At 46.6% G+C, this 15535-nt stretch overlaps 1 protein-coding gene across 1 annotated transcript in view; it reads right to left on the bottom strand.

Annotated features, from left to right (window-relative positions):
• Positions 1–205: 205 nt before the first annotated feature.
• The window catches only part of dchs2 (dachsous cadherin-related 2), a 57188-nt gene continuing 41858 nt past the window's right edge, over positions 206–15535 (bottom strand). Inside the window, 9 exon segments of the mRNA XM_014195589.2 lie at positions 206–3734; positions 5872–6013; positions 6387–6673; positions 7347–7477; positions 8793–8944; positions 9333–9547; positions 11377–11490; positions 11837–12697; positions 12799–13008. Coding sequence (XP_014051064.2) covers positions 1144–3734; positions 5872–6013; positions 6387–6673; positions 7347–7477; positions 8793–8944; positions 9333–9547; positions 11377–11490; positions 11837–12697; positions 12799–13008 — 4703 coding nt within the window. The 3' untranslated portion in view covers positions 206–1143.

Genomic DNA, 15535 nt, shown 5'->3' with positions numbered 1-15535 from the left:
GATTCCAAGACATTTCTAAAGAGTGGGACTTCCAGTTTCTTAACAAGCATGATCCACCATGTGAAGAACAACAATAAAGGCTTATGGGGGTTTTGTTCTCCATGTGGTATCAATAGGTTTCTGAAATGTGATAGGAAATTCTAAATAAGACTAAACTAATTGCAGAGGGAGTCTGGAAAAATTATTGCTCCGTAAGCAACACACATTTTCCTTTGGAATTGTTTAATTTATGAACCACATTAACAAATCAGTTCAACGATGAAAAGGAATGACGAGAAAGTCACAAACCATTGTGGAATTGAATCGTACACTAATTGTTGTTCAAGTTAGTTAGAACTGCCCCATAGAGCTAAAAGATAGCAGGACATTGTTTAACCTACTTAAATTTGACCTTAGTTTATATACATTTTACAATTGAGAGAACACTTTTTTTTCATTTTGAAATGTTACATACATAAGTGCCGTTAGTATCTATAGTATACAATCGGCGCACACAGCAATATCAAAAGACTGGTCCCACACCAACTGCCCTGGCTCTTTGTGCAGCTGTTAATGACATTTCAAATACTGTAGGTATTTGAAATGTAGTTGTTCACAGAATATGGGCTCGTGGTACTCTGACATAATACAATTACAGAACAACAAGAATACTTGCCAAGTCAAAAAGCTATAGCCAACTGAAATAACAATGCGTTTCATTTTCTTTAGCATGAAAACATGTTTACGACCATACATGTGTTCATTAATTGTGGATTCAAACATCCACTCGTGTACAGAGTGCTGCGTTGTGCTATTGCAATGCAAACCAGAGTTCAGGCTTTTGCATATATAACTTTATTACAAAAGCAAGTTATGAAAATATTAAATGCGCCACAATGCAAATCATTAATTGTACAAAGACATCTAATAAATGTCTGATTTCACCCATGCATCTGCATTGTATAATGTCCTTACTAATAGATGTGCCAGATGACAGAATATTGTCCAACATGAGCCAATATTGATTTGTAGATCCTTTATGTTGAGAAACTAATTGTAGAAACTAATTGAATAGAGATGTTAAAAGACTTAAAATAAGCTTGAGAACCAAATGATTTAATGCTAGTGTTTGGCATCTATCATAATATCAAAAGGTCCGCAAGTCTACACCTGTATTTCTCCCTCCAGAAGGCTGCCGGCGTCTAGCCTGAAGAACCCCAGCCCAGTCTCCGAGACCACCGGGGAGGCGTTGGGGGTCCGCAGTGTGAGCACCGACAGCGAGGGAGAGAAACTGGGTGTCATGGCAGACGGGGTGAGCCCTGTGTTCCTGGCCAGGGGCTCGTAAGCGTATTTGGGGTAGGAGGGCCTCCGGGTCAGGGTGTGCATGCTGCGCAGGGGCATCCGGGGGGGCACGGCCCTGAGGCCTGGCTGCGCTACGCCCGTGATGAGGGGTGGCGGATGCATGAGGCAGCAGGCTTCAGACGCCAGGCCCTCATGGCCCCCCTGGAGGTCCTCGTCGGGCAGCAGACTGATGTCGGTGAAGACTGAGGCCAGCGTGTGGTAGCGCGGCTCCCAGTCCAGCAGGTAGTCCCAGCCGTAGCTGCCCCGGAGCTGCTCCTCCGGACACAGCAGTGAGCTGAAGGAGCCGTCCACCGAGGCCTGGCTGTCCGAGAGAGGGACGTAGCCCCTCATGCTCTCCTCCATGTCTCTCACCCTGACCCGTGGCAGCATACCTTCCCCCCCTCCCTCCTCTTTGAAGGTGTGGAGGCTCTCAGAGCTCTGCATCTCTGTGGCCAGACATGTGCTGGAGACCGTGGTTACGACCGTCCCTGGGTTTCCATCCTCTGAATGGCAGGAAAGCTGGTCCGAGTCCTTGGGCACGCCAGAGTCAGGGAACCTTCTGCTCTGAGATGAGTCGGCCCTCTTGCGGCACGGGTACTCGTTGATCATCTTGATCTCATGGTCCTCGGCCGTCTCACCTTCTGCCGAGCCGCGGCCGCTTGAGTCAGAGTTCCGGATAGGGAGGGATATGTCCCTCTTCACTCGGATGGTGATGGGTGCCCTCAGCTCCCGCAAGCCGATGCCGTTGTGCTGTTGGGCACCGCCAGTCCTGCCAAACGTGCCAGTGTTTAGGTTGGCTGCGAGGGCAGCGGCCTTCTTGATGGCAGCCTCTTTGGTCTTGTACCTCAGAACAAGGGCCACGAAACTGACGAGTAGGAGAAGGAAGATGACCAGCGACACACCCAGAGTGACTGTCTGGACACCAAGGGCCACCCCGATCAGAGCTTCAGCCGAATTGGAGATATTGACTGTTACCAGGCTGGTGGTGGACCTGGAGTCCATTCTGGGACTGCCGGCTGTCACCAAGAGCTCCACCACGTCGTTGGAGAAACTTCCTGTCTTGCGGTACACTGGGCCAGAGACGAACACTGCGCCTGTTGTTTTGTTGATGGAGAACAACTGTGAGGGGTTGACCAGGGAGTACTCCACCATGCCATCCAGGCCTCCATCATGGTCCATGGCCATAACGTGGCCGACCGTCTGCCCCGCCTTGGCGTTCTCTGGGAGAATGAAACGGTACTGCCTCTGGGTGAAGACGGGACTGAATTCGTCCGCCCCTTCGATGGCCACCTGGACCCGTACGGTGGCCGCCTGTTCGCCTTTGTCCCTGGCCTCCACTATGAAGCAGTAGTCACTCTCCCGCTCGAAGTCAAAGGTCTGCCGTGTGTGGATGTCCCCAGTGAGGCTGTCAATGGCAAAGGCCTCCTTCCTGTCAGGGCTGCCACTGCCGTAGTCCATGAAGCAGGAGGACAGGATGGAGTAGGTGAGCTGTCCATAGGTCCCGGCATCTTGGTCGATGGCATGGACTGAACAGGTGGGGGTGAAGGCTGGAAGGTTCTCCGGTACCGAGCAGTTGACTACGGGGAAGATGAAGTAGGGTGAGTTGTCATTCTCATCCAACACCATGACAAAGACCACGGTGAAAGCTACTTTACGGTTTCCAGGTTCGCCCCCGTCGGAAGCCTGGACGGTCAGTGCGTACTTGGAGTCTTCCTCATAGTCGAGACTGTGGTTGACCTCCAGGGCGCCGGTGTGGGGGTCTAACCTGAGGTGACCCTTGCTGTTGCCTGAGATGATGTCATACCGGACCAGACTGTTGGTTCCTCGATCAGGGTCCTGGGCGGTCACCTGAACCAACCTGGTGCCTGGTGGGCTGCTCTCGCTGGCCTGAGTGTGGTACTCCGCGCTGACAAAAGCCGGCATGTTGTCGTTGACATCCGCTACGGTCACCGCCACGACCACCGAGCTGTTGAGCGGAGGCAAGCCACGGTCAGAAACTATCACTGTCAAGATGTAGCCCTCAGTGGTTTCGCGGTCCAGCAGTTGGCACAGAACCAGACTCCCAGCGGTCCTCTGCTGGTTCTCCGTTTGGACCGCACCTACCTCTATACAGAACCTCCTGTCCTCATTGCCACTGGCAATGACAAAGTCCAGGTGGGTGTTTTCGTACTCCCAGTCCAGGTCCTCTGCCCAGAGGGTCAGCAGGGTTGTGCCGACGGGGGTATCCTCAAGGGGGCTGACCGTGTAAGCGTCATGCTGGAAGAGCGGGGTGTGGTCGTTGGCGTCCAGGACCACAATGTCCACGGAGGTGACTGTAGAGCGGACTGGGTCGCCCCAGTCTCTGGCCTCCACCAGGAGCTGGATCACGTTACCGTTGGTGACATACTTCAAGGGCTTGTTGGTGAACACCGACCCTACAAGACAAATGGGTTTGGAGTTAGCCATCGTCTCCGATTTGAAAACAGTGAAAAACATCTTACTAGTGTTTTTAATCAACTGAAAGTGCTGCAGGTCCTTTAGAAATTGCTTTATTCCTATGCAGAATTTAAAAGTGCTATCAAAATAAATATGTTATCATAATTATTAGACAAACACTCAAGCTGATCTATTTTAACATTGTCTAATGTAGGGTTTCAGGTGTCCACTCAGTCTACAGCTACTATGAGGGAGGCTTTACCATGCTGACTGTCGACAACGCACAGCTCTCTAGCTGTTATTATGGTAAAGAACAACCTATCAAATAGAGCAACGTTGGTGGAATGCCCCTTTAACCAGGAAAGTCCCTGGTGATTAAAAGTTTATTTTTTTTTAATACAAGGGAGACCTGGCAACCGCAAAACCTGTACAGTAGAATAAGATCACTCACTACCTCATGGGTTGCATCCATAGCTTAGTCTAGGAATCTGAGCGTAATTATATTTCTCCAGCCCCACTCCTCAGCTTTATAGCAAACCGAGTGGCGGGGCCGCCTTTTGACTGAAACCCACATTCAGGATTGTGTCTTTAATGCTCTCTATAGTGCGTTCTGTGGGCTTTTTGCTGAAGTTTATTTTGAGAATGTTGAACTATCGAATGAGTTTACTGACGTGAGCACAGTAAATTGAGACTGAAAATGAGCAAGATTGGTATTTTTCATTACATAAAATCGAACACTACTGTATAGTCAAATCAGTTTTGGATATCGCCCGGCCTCGTGTAAAATTGAAACTTATCTTGAAACACATAATTCACATAAGTTAAAACATATGAGTGCTGGAAACATGAGGAAACACAAAAGAACGAGCCAGTATCTAGTTTCTGGTTCGAGTTAGGATTAAGACACGATTCTGAGAGGCTCAATTCTAATATTGACGCCAGTCCAAATTTCACTTCCCATTAGTTACTTGCACCACAAAACATGGAGAACGCATTTCTCAGATATTAAAGTCGCTGGCCCTCGAAAGTAACAAGGTGGCCCCAAAAAAATGTTTCAAGAAGGAAAAAAACAGAGCTTTGAGAATGTAGTGGTCTCTGTTAGCCTCGTCGGGTTCAATTAGTCTTCTTCACTTGTCGGGTTGGGGAGGGCGAAGACTTAACTGTGCTTCCCGAGACTGGATATAACAGGGCAGACCCAGCTCTGAAGCAGACCTCTCATCAGCAATCTCTCCCACTCAGCCCTTCTTTTTTCTCTCTCTCTCCCCCCCTCCACTGCACTCCTTCACACATCCAAGTCCGTAAAACGAGAAACCATGGATGGATGGATGGAGAAACTGAGGCTACTGACAGTGTGAATACTCTGAATAACCCTTGATGTGTAGAACCATGCAGAACTGGGCATATACTTACTGTTGGCGCAAACCCCCATTTCTTGGCCAACGTGTAAAATAAGCACGTCGAGCCAGAAAAATTTGACTTTAAACAAGGGAATATAAAAGATGAATATGAAAACCGGGCTACCAGACAGTCTTAAGACGTGAACCTTGGAAAGCATGTGGCGGTAACTTTTCTTCTCCTACTACATTTTGACAGGCTGAATCGTAGGAATTAAGAGAAGCACATTTTGTAGCATCACGGGAGGATTAGGCCTATTTCTTCAAGACCTAGCAGCAGCTATATAGATTCAGCCTTGGAATTTCTGATTGACTCGTCCTTGGACTCTGGGTATGATTGGGAGAATGGTCCCGGGTCCATTAAAAACATTTTCACGTGGCCTCTGCCAAGAGTTCGCACTTTAGAGACTTCGTGCCTAAATAAGTTCTTCCATTGTTACCCTTCAATTTGATTAAAACTGATTTAGAATGGACTGGATGGTACAGTAGTTTAAAATGTGGTACGCATACTGTATGTACACGTCGGCATTGGGTAATATCCGGCCTACACATTCTTCAATATGACACATTCTCCCTCCAATCTCGGTCACAATGTCTCTCTTCAGTAAAAACACAAAAGTAAATATATTTTGTAATTAGAACAGGCAAGTTCACTATATCTGGCTAATTCTGATGAAAGCTATTCATGCACTGTTTTACATCATTTAACTTTAATCTAATTGGTAAATCTAATAGTGCTTACCATTGTCTGGGTGTATGTAGAAGCCGTGTAGAGGTGACGAGAGGAGTCTGTAGCCGAGTTTGCCGTTAAGCCCAGAGTCTCGGTCCGTGGCAGCCACAGTCAGGATCAACATGTTGGCAGGAGACAGTTCTGGCAACTTCACCTGGTGGTGCAAACAAACAAAGTCTCATGTCAATTTCCAGGAAAAAATAAATACATTTATAAACATCTCATTGAGGACTCAAGGAGACCTTGGAGTCACAAGACATCACTGAGGGAGTACAATGGTGTCAAATGGATAGATCAGACATTGTCCAACTTGACATTCAAATCCCCTCATCCTCTCAGTTAGTCAGTCATGTTTACATTTTAAACAACTTCATTTCTGCCTCCTATATAATATTTTTTTGCTAATGTGGAAAGGCTCACCACAAAGTAGATGTGTGTGTGTGGTGAGGGATTTGTGTTCCATAACCATAACTGTGTCTTGTAATGCATCATTAGTGAAATACAAAACCGATTGCAGTTCTAGCTACCTGGTAGGAGTCCTGGGAGAAGACGGGCACGTTGTCGTTTACATCCAGCACTTGAACCAGGACCTCGGCCGTGGTCTGGTGGAGGGAGTCCGAGGCCCACACCACCAGCCTGTGCGCTGTCTGTTCCTCATGGTCAAGCATCTGCGTCAGGGTCACCACGCCCGTGTAGCGGTCGATGGCAAAGCTCCCGGCAGCGCTGGCATTGTCCGAAAAACTGTAGGTCACGGTGGAGCTGAGGTCCACATCGTTGGCACTTACCTGGGTTACCATGTAGCCCGCTGGGAGGTCTGGTGACCGACAAGATAACAGCGTAAGAAGTATTTAGTACCAAATAGTCTATGTAGTCAAACGCACACAACTTGTTAGGGGGTACTGGCCTGGCCTGAGCCGAAGAGCAATTGTGTGTACTGGTCCTACTTCATCTCTACAGGTATTTAGTATTACAAATTAAACTGAAACATTATCTCAAGTTGACAATTCTCTTGGAAATCTTTGTCAATCAATAAAATCTTCTGCTATAACACCTGATTCAACTAATCATAAAAACCTTGGTTAGCTGAATCAGTGTGTCAGTGAGGGGCTGGGAACTGCCCTATGAGCAAAATACATTGGAAAGACGTTGTAAATACCGATTTCAACTAATTTTGCTCATTGGGTGGGCTTGTCTCCCAAGCAATTTGTTTCAGGAAGTGCTCTTCACTCCTTCAGGACAGTGGCATAAGGATAGAGCTGTGCCTCAGGCACAACAGCCTGTGGGACTGTTACAAAGAGGGACTTCATCCTTTCAGCGCCAGCTACCAAATGTTGGCCTTCTGTGATGATGCTTTAAATAAATAAATATACCCAAAAAAATTAAGTGATTAGAAAATGTAGACCAAAAATGGTTACCCCATGGGCCCTGGTCAAAAGTAATGTACTGTAATGGGAAAAGGGTGCCATTTGAGAGGGGCGGTGTCTTACTCTCTGCTATGACCACAGGCTCCATGGGGGGAATGGCGGGGCTGTTGTCGTTGATGTCCACCACCTGGACCCGGACGGTGGCAGTGCTGCTAAGGGGAGGGCTACCCCTGTCTGACGCCTGCAGTACCAACCTGGGAACACAACACCACAAGGAAACGCACACCATTACATTACTAGGACTCCAACTAGCCAGTGTAGGTAGAAGACGTAGAGATCGATAGACATATATTGTATATACTGAAAAAAATATATAAAACGCAACATGCAAAGTGTTCGTCCCATGTTTCAAGAGCTGAAATAAAAGACCCCAGAAATGTTCCATATGCACAAAAAGCTTATTTCTCTCCAATTTTGTGTACAAATGTGTTTACTTCTCTGCTAATCAGCATTTCTCCTTTGCCAAGATAATCCATCCACCTGACAGGTGTAGCATATCAAGAAGCTGATTAAACAGCATGATCATTACACATGTGCACATTGTGCTGGGGACAAAAGGCCACTAAAATATGCAGTTTGGTCACACAACACAATGCCACAGATGTCTCATGTTTTTAGGGAGCGTGCAATTGGCATGGTGACTGCAGGAATGTCCACCAGAGCTGTTGCCAGAGAATTTAATGCTAATTTCTCTACCATAAGCCGCCTCCAACGTTGTTTTAGAGACTATGGCAGTACATCCAACCGGCCTCACAACTGCAGACCATGTGTAACCAAGCCAGCCCAGGACCTCCACATCTAGCTTCTTCAACCGCGGGATCGTCTAAGACCAGCCACCCGGACAGCTGATGAAACTGAGGAGTATTTCTGTCTATTCTGAGGAGTATTTCTGTCTTCACCTTTTGTGGTGAAAAACAAATTATTATTGGCTGGGCCTGGCTCCCAAGTGGCTGGGCCTATGGCCTCCCAGTCCCACAAATGGCTGCGCCCCTGCCCAGTCATGTGAAACCCATAGATTAGGGTCTGATGAATTTATTTAAATTGACTGATTTCCTTATATGAACTGTAACTCAGTAAAATTGTTGAAATTGTTGCATGTTGCATTTATATTTTTGTTCAGTATAGAAAAACAGAGTATACCAAACATTATAACACCTTTCTAATATTGAGTTGCACCCCTTTTGACCTCAGAACAACCTTAAAAATGATCCACAGGGAGGCTGGCCCATGTTGACGCCAATGCTTCCCACAGTTATGTCAAGTTGGCTGGATGTCCTTTGGGTGGTGGAACATTCTTGATACACACAGGAAACTGTTGAGCATGTAAAACCAGCAGCGTTGCAGTTCTTGACACAGACCGGTGTGCCTGACACCTACTACCATACCCTGTTCAAGGACACTGAAATCTTTTGTCTAGCATGTAGGATTAGACGCACACAACTCACAATACATTGCCATAGCAAGTGACAACTCTAACAGTAGCGTAAAGTGTAATGTAAGCTAGCGTACTTGTAAGAGGAAGTGATTTCCCGGTCTAGAACAGTGTTGGTGGCAAGGATCCCGCGCACAGAGTCGATGATGAACGCCTGGTTTTGGTTACCGGACAAGATGGAGTATTCAATCTGACCATTCACACCGCTGTCCGCGTCAGAGGCAAACACCTACAGGAAGAAAGGCATTATAGAGTTAGGAAGCCTATTTCTACATAGCCAATACCCAGCGTAAGCATGGCACATTGGCAAATGTAAAAATAACATTCGCAAGAGTCAGTTCAGACTGTTACAGGCCGCACAACACTTAATGGAAAAAATACGCAATAATGCTATGCATTTGGTATTTGAAATGGATTGTAAATGCTTTTTTTTTTACAGCCATGTTTCAATCAATCAATCAAAGCAAAAGCCCAGTGCCCAGGAAAAACTCCCGAGATGGAAGAAACCTTGAGAGGAACATAGCTCAAAAGAAACTGATTGGTAACGACAAATTATGTTTCTGCCTTAGCTCAAAATGACAAAGTAACAACTCGATTGGCTGGCCTCCAATCCATACCTGCATGACGTAGGTGTTGTGTACCTGGCCTTCCCACACGGCCGTGCGGTAGTGGCCCTGCTCGAAGGCCGGCGCATTATCGTTGACGTCCTGCAGCGTGACAGTGACCCGGCAGTGGGCTGTGCGCAGGGGGCCGCCGTCAGCCAGCACCACCAGGTGGACCCTCCGGTTGGCCTCGTAGTCTAGACTGGCCTGGTCCCACACTGTGATGTCACCTGGGAGAGGGGTGGAAAGAGAAAGAAAGCGAGAAATAGAGGGAACAGAAAGATAGGGATTTAGCGAGTGAGCGAACGAACAGAAAGAGAGACAGGAATGTGGGAGAAGAGATGGAGAGCGCAAATAAGAAAGATTGTATGATGGATGTACGATAAAAAGTTCATAGAATTCACAGGGAGTTATGTTGAGCGTGCGTGTATTCTAGCACCATGTTGCATCCATGTTTTGCAGTTGTGCATTCAAAACATATGTACACATTCCATTAACAACTTGATTCCTCTCAGTCTCCAAACAAGAATGTAATCTGGACTTTGATGTTCCCCCCCACCCGTTCCACTTCAGCCACACTGCATATATAGGGGCTCAGGGAGAGTTTGGGCCATAATGAATCCATGCTGGCTAAGGCAAGCAGTCCATAATCCACAGAAAAGCCTGTGTATGCGTCCCTCAAGGCACACTATTCCCTATATAGTGCACTTTGTTTGAACAGAGCCCTATGGGCCCTAGTCAAAAGTAGTGCACTACATAGGGAATAGGGTTCCATTTGGGATACAATGCCTGTTTTCTGAACAGGGGGATATGGGAAAATAACCTCGACTGCTGTAGTAGACAATGCCTTCAATAATCCTAAAAGGGGATTTCCACACGATAATTTGGATAGCCACTCTAGCGTCGCCCTCATGTGCGTGCTAGTGTAACACATGGGGATGTGAGACACATACTCCTCAGCCTTGAGTGTCCCGCTTGTGTAGCCTCATTAGCTAGCTTTTGAGGTGGCGCGATCGGCTAAGATGCTTGAGGGAGGACGGTCATGTGTGTTTGTGAGGCAGAGGTCCCGAGTTCGTGCCAGGTATGGTCTGAATCAGGAGGAAGTGGGACTCGCTAAGCAGCGTGACGTTGTTTACACAAGCAAGCAGGCTAGGTATCTACAGCCAATCCAGTAGGGGCTGGAAACTATAGTGCAGGAATCATCAACTAGATTCAGCCGTGGGCCAGAAGACAATAAAAAATGTATTTGTAGACTGCAAACAGATATGTTTGTCTAAAACTATTTTTATTTCAAACCTTGTATACGATCAAGTCTCTATTGTGCGTGGGAATAGATTTCTTTAATAAGTCACCTGGAGCTGATTCACTGGCGTTTTTACACCCTATTCACGCTCCATCGCCCATGCTCGCATTGCCCAACGGTCCCCCCGCCCTATTCAGTTCCTTCCTTTGTTTCATTGCCCCCAATGTGTTACATGGCAATGAACGAGCGTGCGAGAGCGAGCGATGGTCCAAAGGTATTGAGATGCTAGTCGCGCTAATTGAAAGAAAAAGGAGTAAAGTCTTGTTTGGGAAAGGGATCTGAGGAGTCTGGAATGCCGGGGTTATTAGCCTGGATGGAGATACGGAAAACTAGACAGATGGATGCAGGGATAGGCGGAGGTTCTGGCTTTGGTGTGTCCCTGGAGTCAAAAAATGACCTGAAAAACGAACAAGGAAGAAAAGACAAGCATGGTTTTAAGTTCCTGCTGCAGGCAACTAATGAAAGAATCCTAGCTGGCTTATGCCAACAAGCACACTGGAGCCTAAGCTATGTCTATGATTCCAGCCTCAGAGAAGTGTTTTGGAGAGGAGAACAAGTTATTTTAGGGTTTTAAACATACTTATTGAAGATTAGGACAGTGAAGAGGAGACAAAAAGGTGGGAGAGATTATGAATCAAAAAGGTGGGTTTAAACACATTCTGACTCTGGTATATGTGTGCCGGGGATGGTGGCACTAACCACTGGACCACACGAGAAATATGTTTTTTTTTTAGTATTGGAAAGGTTGGTTCATACCCGTGTGTTGGTTGATAGCGAAGGCGCTGTTCTCGTTGCCGTTGAAAATGCTGTACTCGATTCGCCGTCTGTCATCGGTCCGGTCGTGAGCCACCACGTTTCCCACCCACGCGCCTGGAGGGGAAAGGAGAAGAGATGGAAAAAAAGATAACTCTCAATGGCTTTTAGCCCTAACCTGAACTCAAAGGGTTTGATAGATAGCGTGACGCCAGTAAAGAGTTTGGATAAAGTATTGAACATACACAGCAGACTTAAGTGTTTGATTGAGCCTGACTGGAGCGCCAGATGGGCTGGGTTCCAACTTTTAGGACTATTCAATTGGCTCCATTGCAGCAGCCAAGTTCAATCAAGCACATATATGATAGAAAACAAATACTAGTTGAAACCAGATCTGGTACATATCAATGCACTTGTCTTGAATAGTTGTTCATATACTGATATTAGAGCAGTTCTTCTGTACCAGTTTTGCTGTTTTCCACCACAACTGCTTCGTAGAGCATCTCAGTGAAGTGCAGTGGCTCGTCCTCTCCCTTCAAGTGAATAAGGACCAGGCAGGTAGAGGTGAGAGCTGGCCTCCCCTGGTCTGCAGCCAACACCTGCAGGTTAGCACCCAAGAAACTCTGACTAATGGAACCATTCAATCGTATGTCTCCTGATTGACCATTGATGGTGAAAAAAGGGTTGTTTTCCACCAAGCTAAACCACACAGTCCCGTTCTCACCACGGTCACCGTCCACTGCCGTCACAGTGGCGACAATCTTGTTTGGGATCGTCTCCACGGCGACCCAGCCGATAATGGGGTTCTCCGTGCAGACGGGCGCGTTATCGTTGGCGTCCTCCACCTGCACGGTAACCGCGGTGGCGGAGCTCCGTGGACCTCTGGCACAGCTGTCGGTGGCCACGGCCCTGAAGGTGTACTGAGCACGGCTCTCCCTGTCCAAGGGCCGGGTGGTCCGAATCACACCCGTGGCGGGCTCTACCGAGAAGGCCCCCAGGGTGTCCTCAGCCAGAGAGAATGTCACCTCGCCGTTGGGGCCCTGGTCCGGGTCTCGGGCCTCCAGACGCAGCACTTCTGCTCCTGCGGGGCGCCCCTCAGCCAAGGAAGCGCGATAACTCTTGCGGTGAAATGAGGGACTGTTGTCGTTCTGGTCCAGCAGGAGCACCAGGAGCTGGGTGGAAGAGCTGAGTGGGGAGGGTTGGCCGCCGTCGCTGGCCTGGATGCAGAGGGTGTAGCTGGGCCGCTCCTCCCGGTCGAGGGCCCGCGTGGTGCTGACGGCGCCCGTGGTGGCGTGGATGGTGAAACGCCCGCCGTAGTCCTCGCCTGGTGGGATAAGTCAATACACTCTGGTTAGAATAAATCTTGTTGAAACCACCAAGTAATTTTCCACTGAAACACTGAGGTGCTCCATTTAGGAATCTCACCCTGTATGGCGTAGGTGATGGTGCCGTTGGCTCCGTGGTCTGGGTCCGAGGCCTGGGATGTGTGGATGACCCCGGGGGGCAGGTTCTCTGGCAGGCTAAGCTGAAAGGAGGCCTGCATGAACTCGGGGACGTTGTCGTTGTCATCCAGCACCGAGCATAGCACCGTGGACGTGCTGGAGAGGGGCTGGACGCCGCTATCCCGAGCCTGGACTGGTGAGGGGGACGAGGGAGATGATGCAGAGGGACAACAGGGAGAGGAAGTTGAGGGTTTAGGTCCTGTTTGAATAGGGTTGCAAAATTCCTACGTTTTCAGAAATCCCAGTTGGAAGATTCCCAGAATCATACAGAAACGATAAGGAAATCCAGAATCCCCCAACCAGGATTAAAAAAAGAAAATAGGAATTTTGGAAATCCTTTGTTTGAATATTGTTCAAACTTTCTTCATTAAATTTGTGTCATTTTGGAGACCTATCCAGAGTGACATGCAATCAGTGCATTTGACAAAAGTAGGTAAGACGGCCATATATCACGATCATTGCAAGTACAGCATTGCTCGAGAATAGCTGCGGTTTGATGCATAGATAGTTCCGTTAGTACTAGTGACAATAGAATAAAAATGCAACAGTGTGCCACCCCTCCTTGATGTGATAGCTGAACTAACAGTTGGAAAGGTGGGAGCAAGGGATCATTGTGGTTTTCACCGCTTCAAGTCATTCATATCTTGACCATGTTCTGTTATAATATCCACCCTGCACAGCCAGAAGAGGACTGGCCACCCCTCATAGCCTGGTTCCTCTCTAGGTTTCTTCCTAGGTTTTTGGCCTTTCTAGGGAGTTTTTCCTAGGGAGTTTTTCCTAGCCACCGTGCTTCTTTCACATGCTTTGCTTGCTGTTTGGGGTTTTAGGCTGGGTTTCTGTACAGCACTTTGAGAATATCAGCTGATGTACGAAGGGCTATATAAAAATAAATTTGATTTGATTTGAATTTGATTCGAATGCTCTTTTTTCCCCCACAAACATTGGCATGAACAAACAGCGGTTCCTTCACAGATTTTCTTTATTTCATGAGTTCTATGTTTTGCATCCTTCACAGATTTAACAGACCAACAATTTAGCAAAAAATAGACTGTCCTTTGAAAGTCATAACTGAAGACGTACTTCTTTCACAGCTTCTCTCTACATTGTATCAACATCTTATATTGCCCACCCACCCCTCCCCCCAAAAATGCTGATATGAAACAGATTTTTTTTTCAGGGTTCATTTTCCCCCTTGTTTTAATCTGACCGTACCAGTGGAAAATTGGCCCGACGTCTCTTGGTATTTCACAATCATCACCGGGTCGATTCTGGCACGACTTCAAATCACGGCTTTCCTGTGATTATATTTCCTTAGATTTTAATTGTTCAAACTCCCTCCAGACTGTACAAATATCGTCATGTGCACATCTGAAGGCAGTTTATCACAAAATATTATTGCATATTTTGGATGTAATTGTATTCTTGTGGGGGGGGGCACAAAAAAATACCCTAGTCCAAGGCATAAAAGAGTCTTAAATAGCACCCTATTCCCTATAAGCAGTGCACTAGGGAATCAGGTACCATTTTGGACGTACCCTTGTAACGTCTAGCCTCAACATCAATCAAATCTGGTGAATAATGTTGCTTTCAAAAAGTGGGTAGACCGAGTTCTTTATGACTCTGGCTGTGAACCATAACACAAAAAAGAGAGATTGAAAGAGGGCGAGAGAGAGTGGTGGTGAGAGAACAAAATCGGGAGAGAGGGACAGCGCAAGAGAGCGAGGAAGGAGTGAGCACAAGAAAGAGAGAATGAGAGAGGGAGCGAGAGAGAACATGAGAAAGAGAGAAAGAAGGAGCGAAAGAAAGCAACAAAGAGAGGGAGAGAGAAGGAGCAAGAGGGGGAAAAAATTCTAGATATTTTATTAAGCCCTATGGTGGAAACAGATGTGACAAGCCCTAAACGATGCCCTAAATGAGAGAGGACTGTCGTATGGGATAACTGTCTCCACATATCGCATGGTGGGGGTTTTAAATATTACTGAGTCGGATGCAAAGGATTAACTTCAGGCACCAGACAAGGCCCAAAAATCCTCATCATTTGCATGAAGAGACGGAGATATCGTGAAGTACAGTACCAGTCAAAAGTTTGGACACACCTACTCCATCAAGGGTTTTTAATAATTTTTACTATTTTCTACATTATAGAATAATAGTGCAGACATCAAAGCTATGAAATAACATTTGGAATCATGTAGTAAACCAATTTATTTTTAACAAATCAAAATATATGCCAAGAGTACAAAGCTGTCATCAAGACAAAGGGTGGCAACTTTGAAGAATATCAAATATATTTTGATTTGTTTGACACTTCTTTGGTTACTACATGATTACACGTGTTATTTCATATAGTTTTGATGTCTTCACTATTATTCTACAATGTAGAAAATAGTAAAAATAAAGAAAAACCCTGGAATGAGAAGGTGTCCAAACTTTTGACTGGTACTATACATGTTTACCTCAATTACCTTGACTAACCAGCACATTGTACCAGTTCCCCCTGTACATAGCCTCATTACTGTTACTTTATTGTGGCTCTTTAATAATTTTAACTTCAGTTTATTTTAGTAAATACTTTAAGAGACTTATTTTTCTTAAACTGCATTGTAAGGGATTGTAAGTAAGCATTTCACTGTAAGGTCTACTACACCTGTTGTATTCGG

Source organism: Salmo salar, chromosome ssa04 (genome assembly GCF_905237065.1).
Source record: "Salmo salar chromosome ssa04, Ssal_v3.1, whole genome shotgun sequence".
NCBI classification, from domain to species: Eukaryota; Metazoa; Chordata; class Actinopteri; order Salmoniformes; family Salmonidae; genus Salmo; species Salmo salar.
The sequence above is the reverse complement of the archived record's forward strand: the minus strand, read 5'-3'. Positions and strand labels throughout refer to the sequence as shown.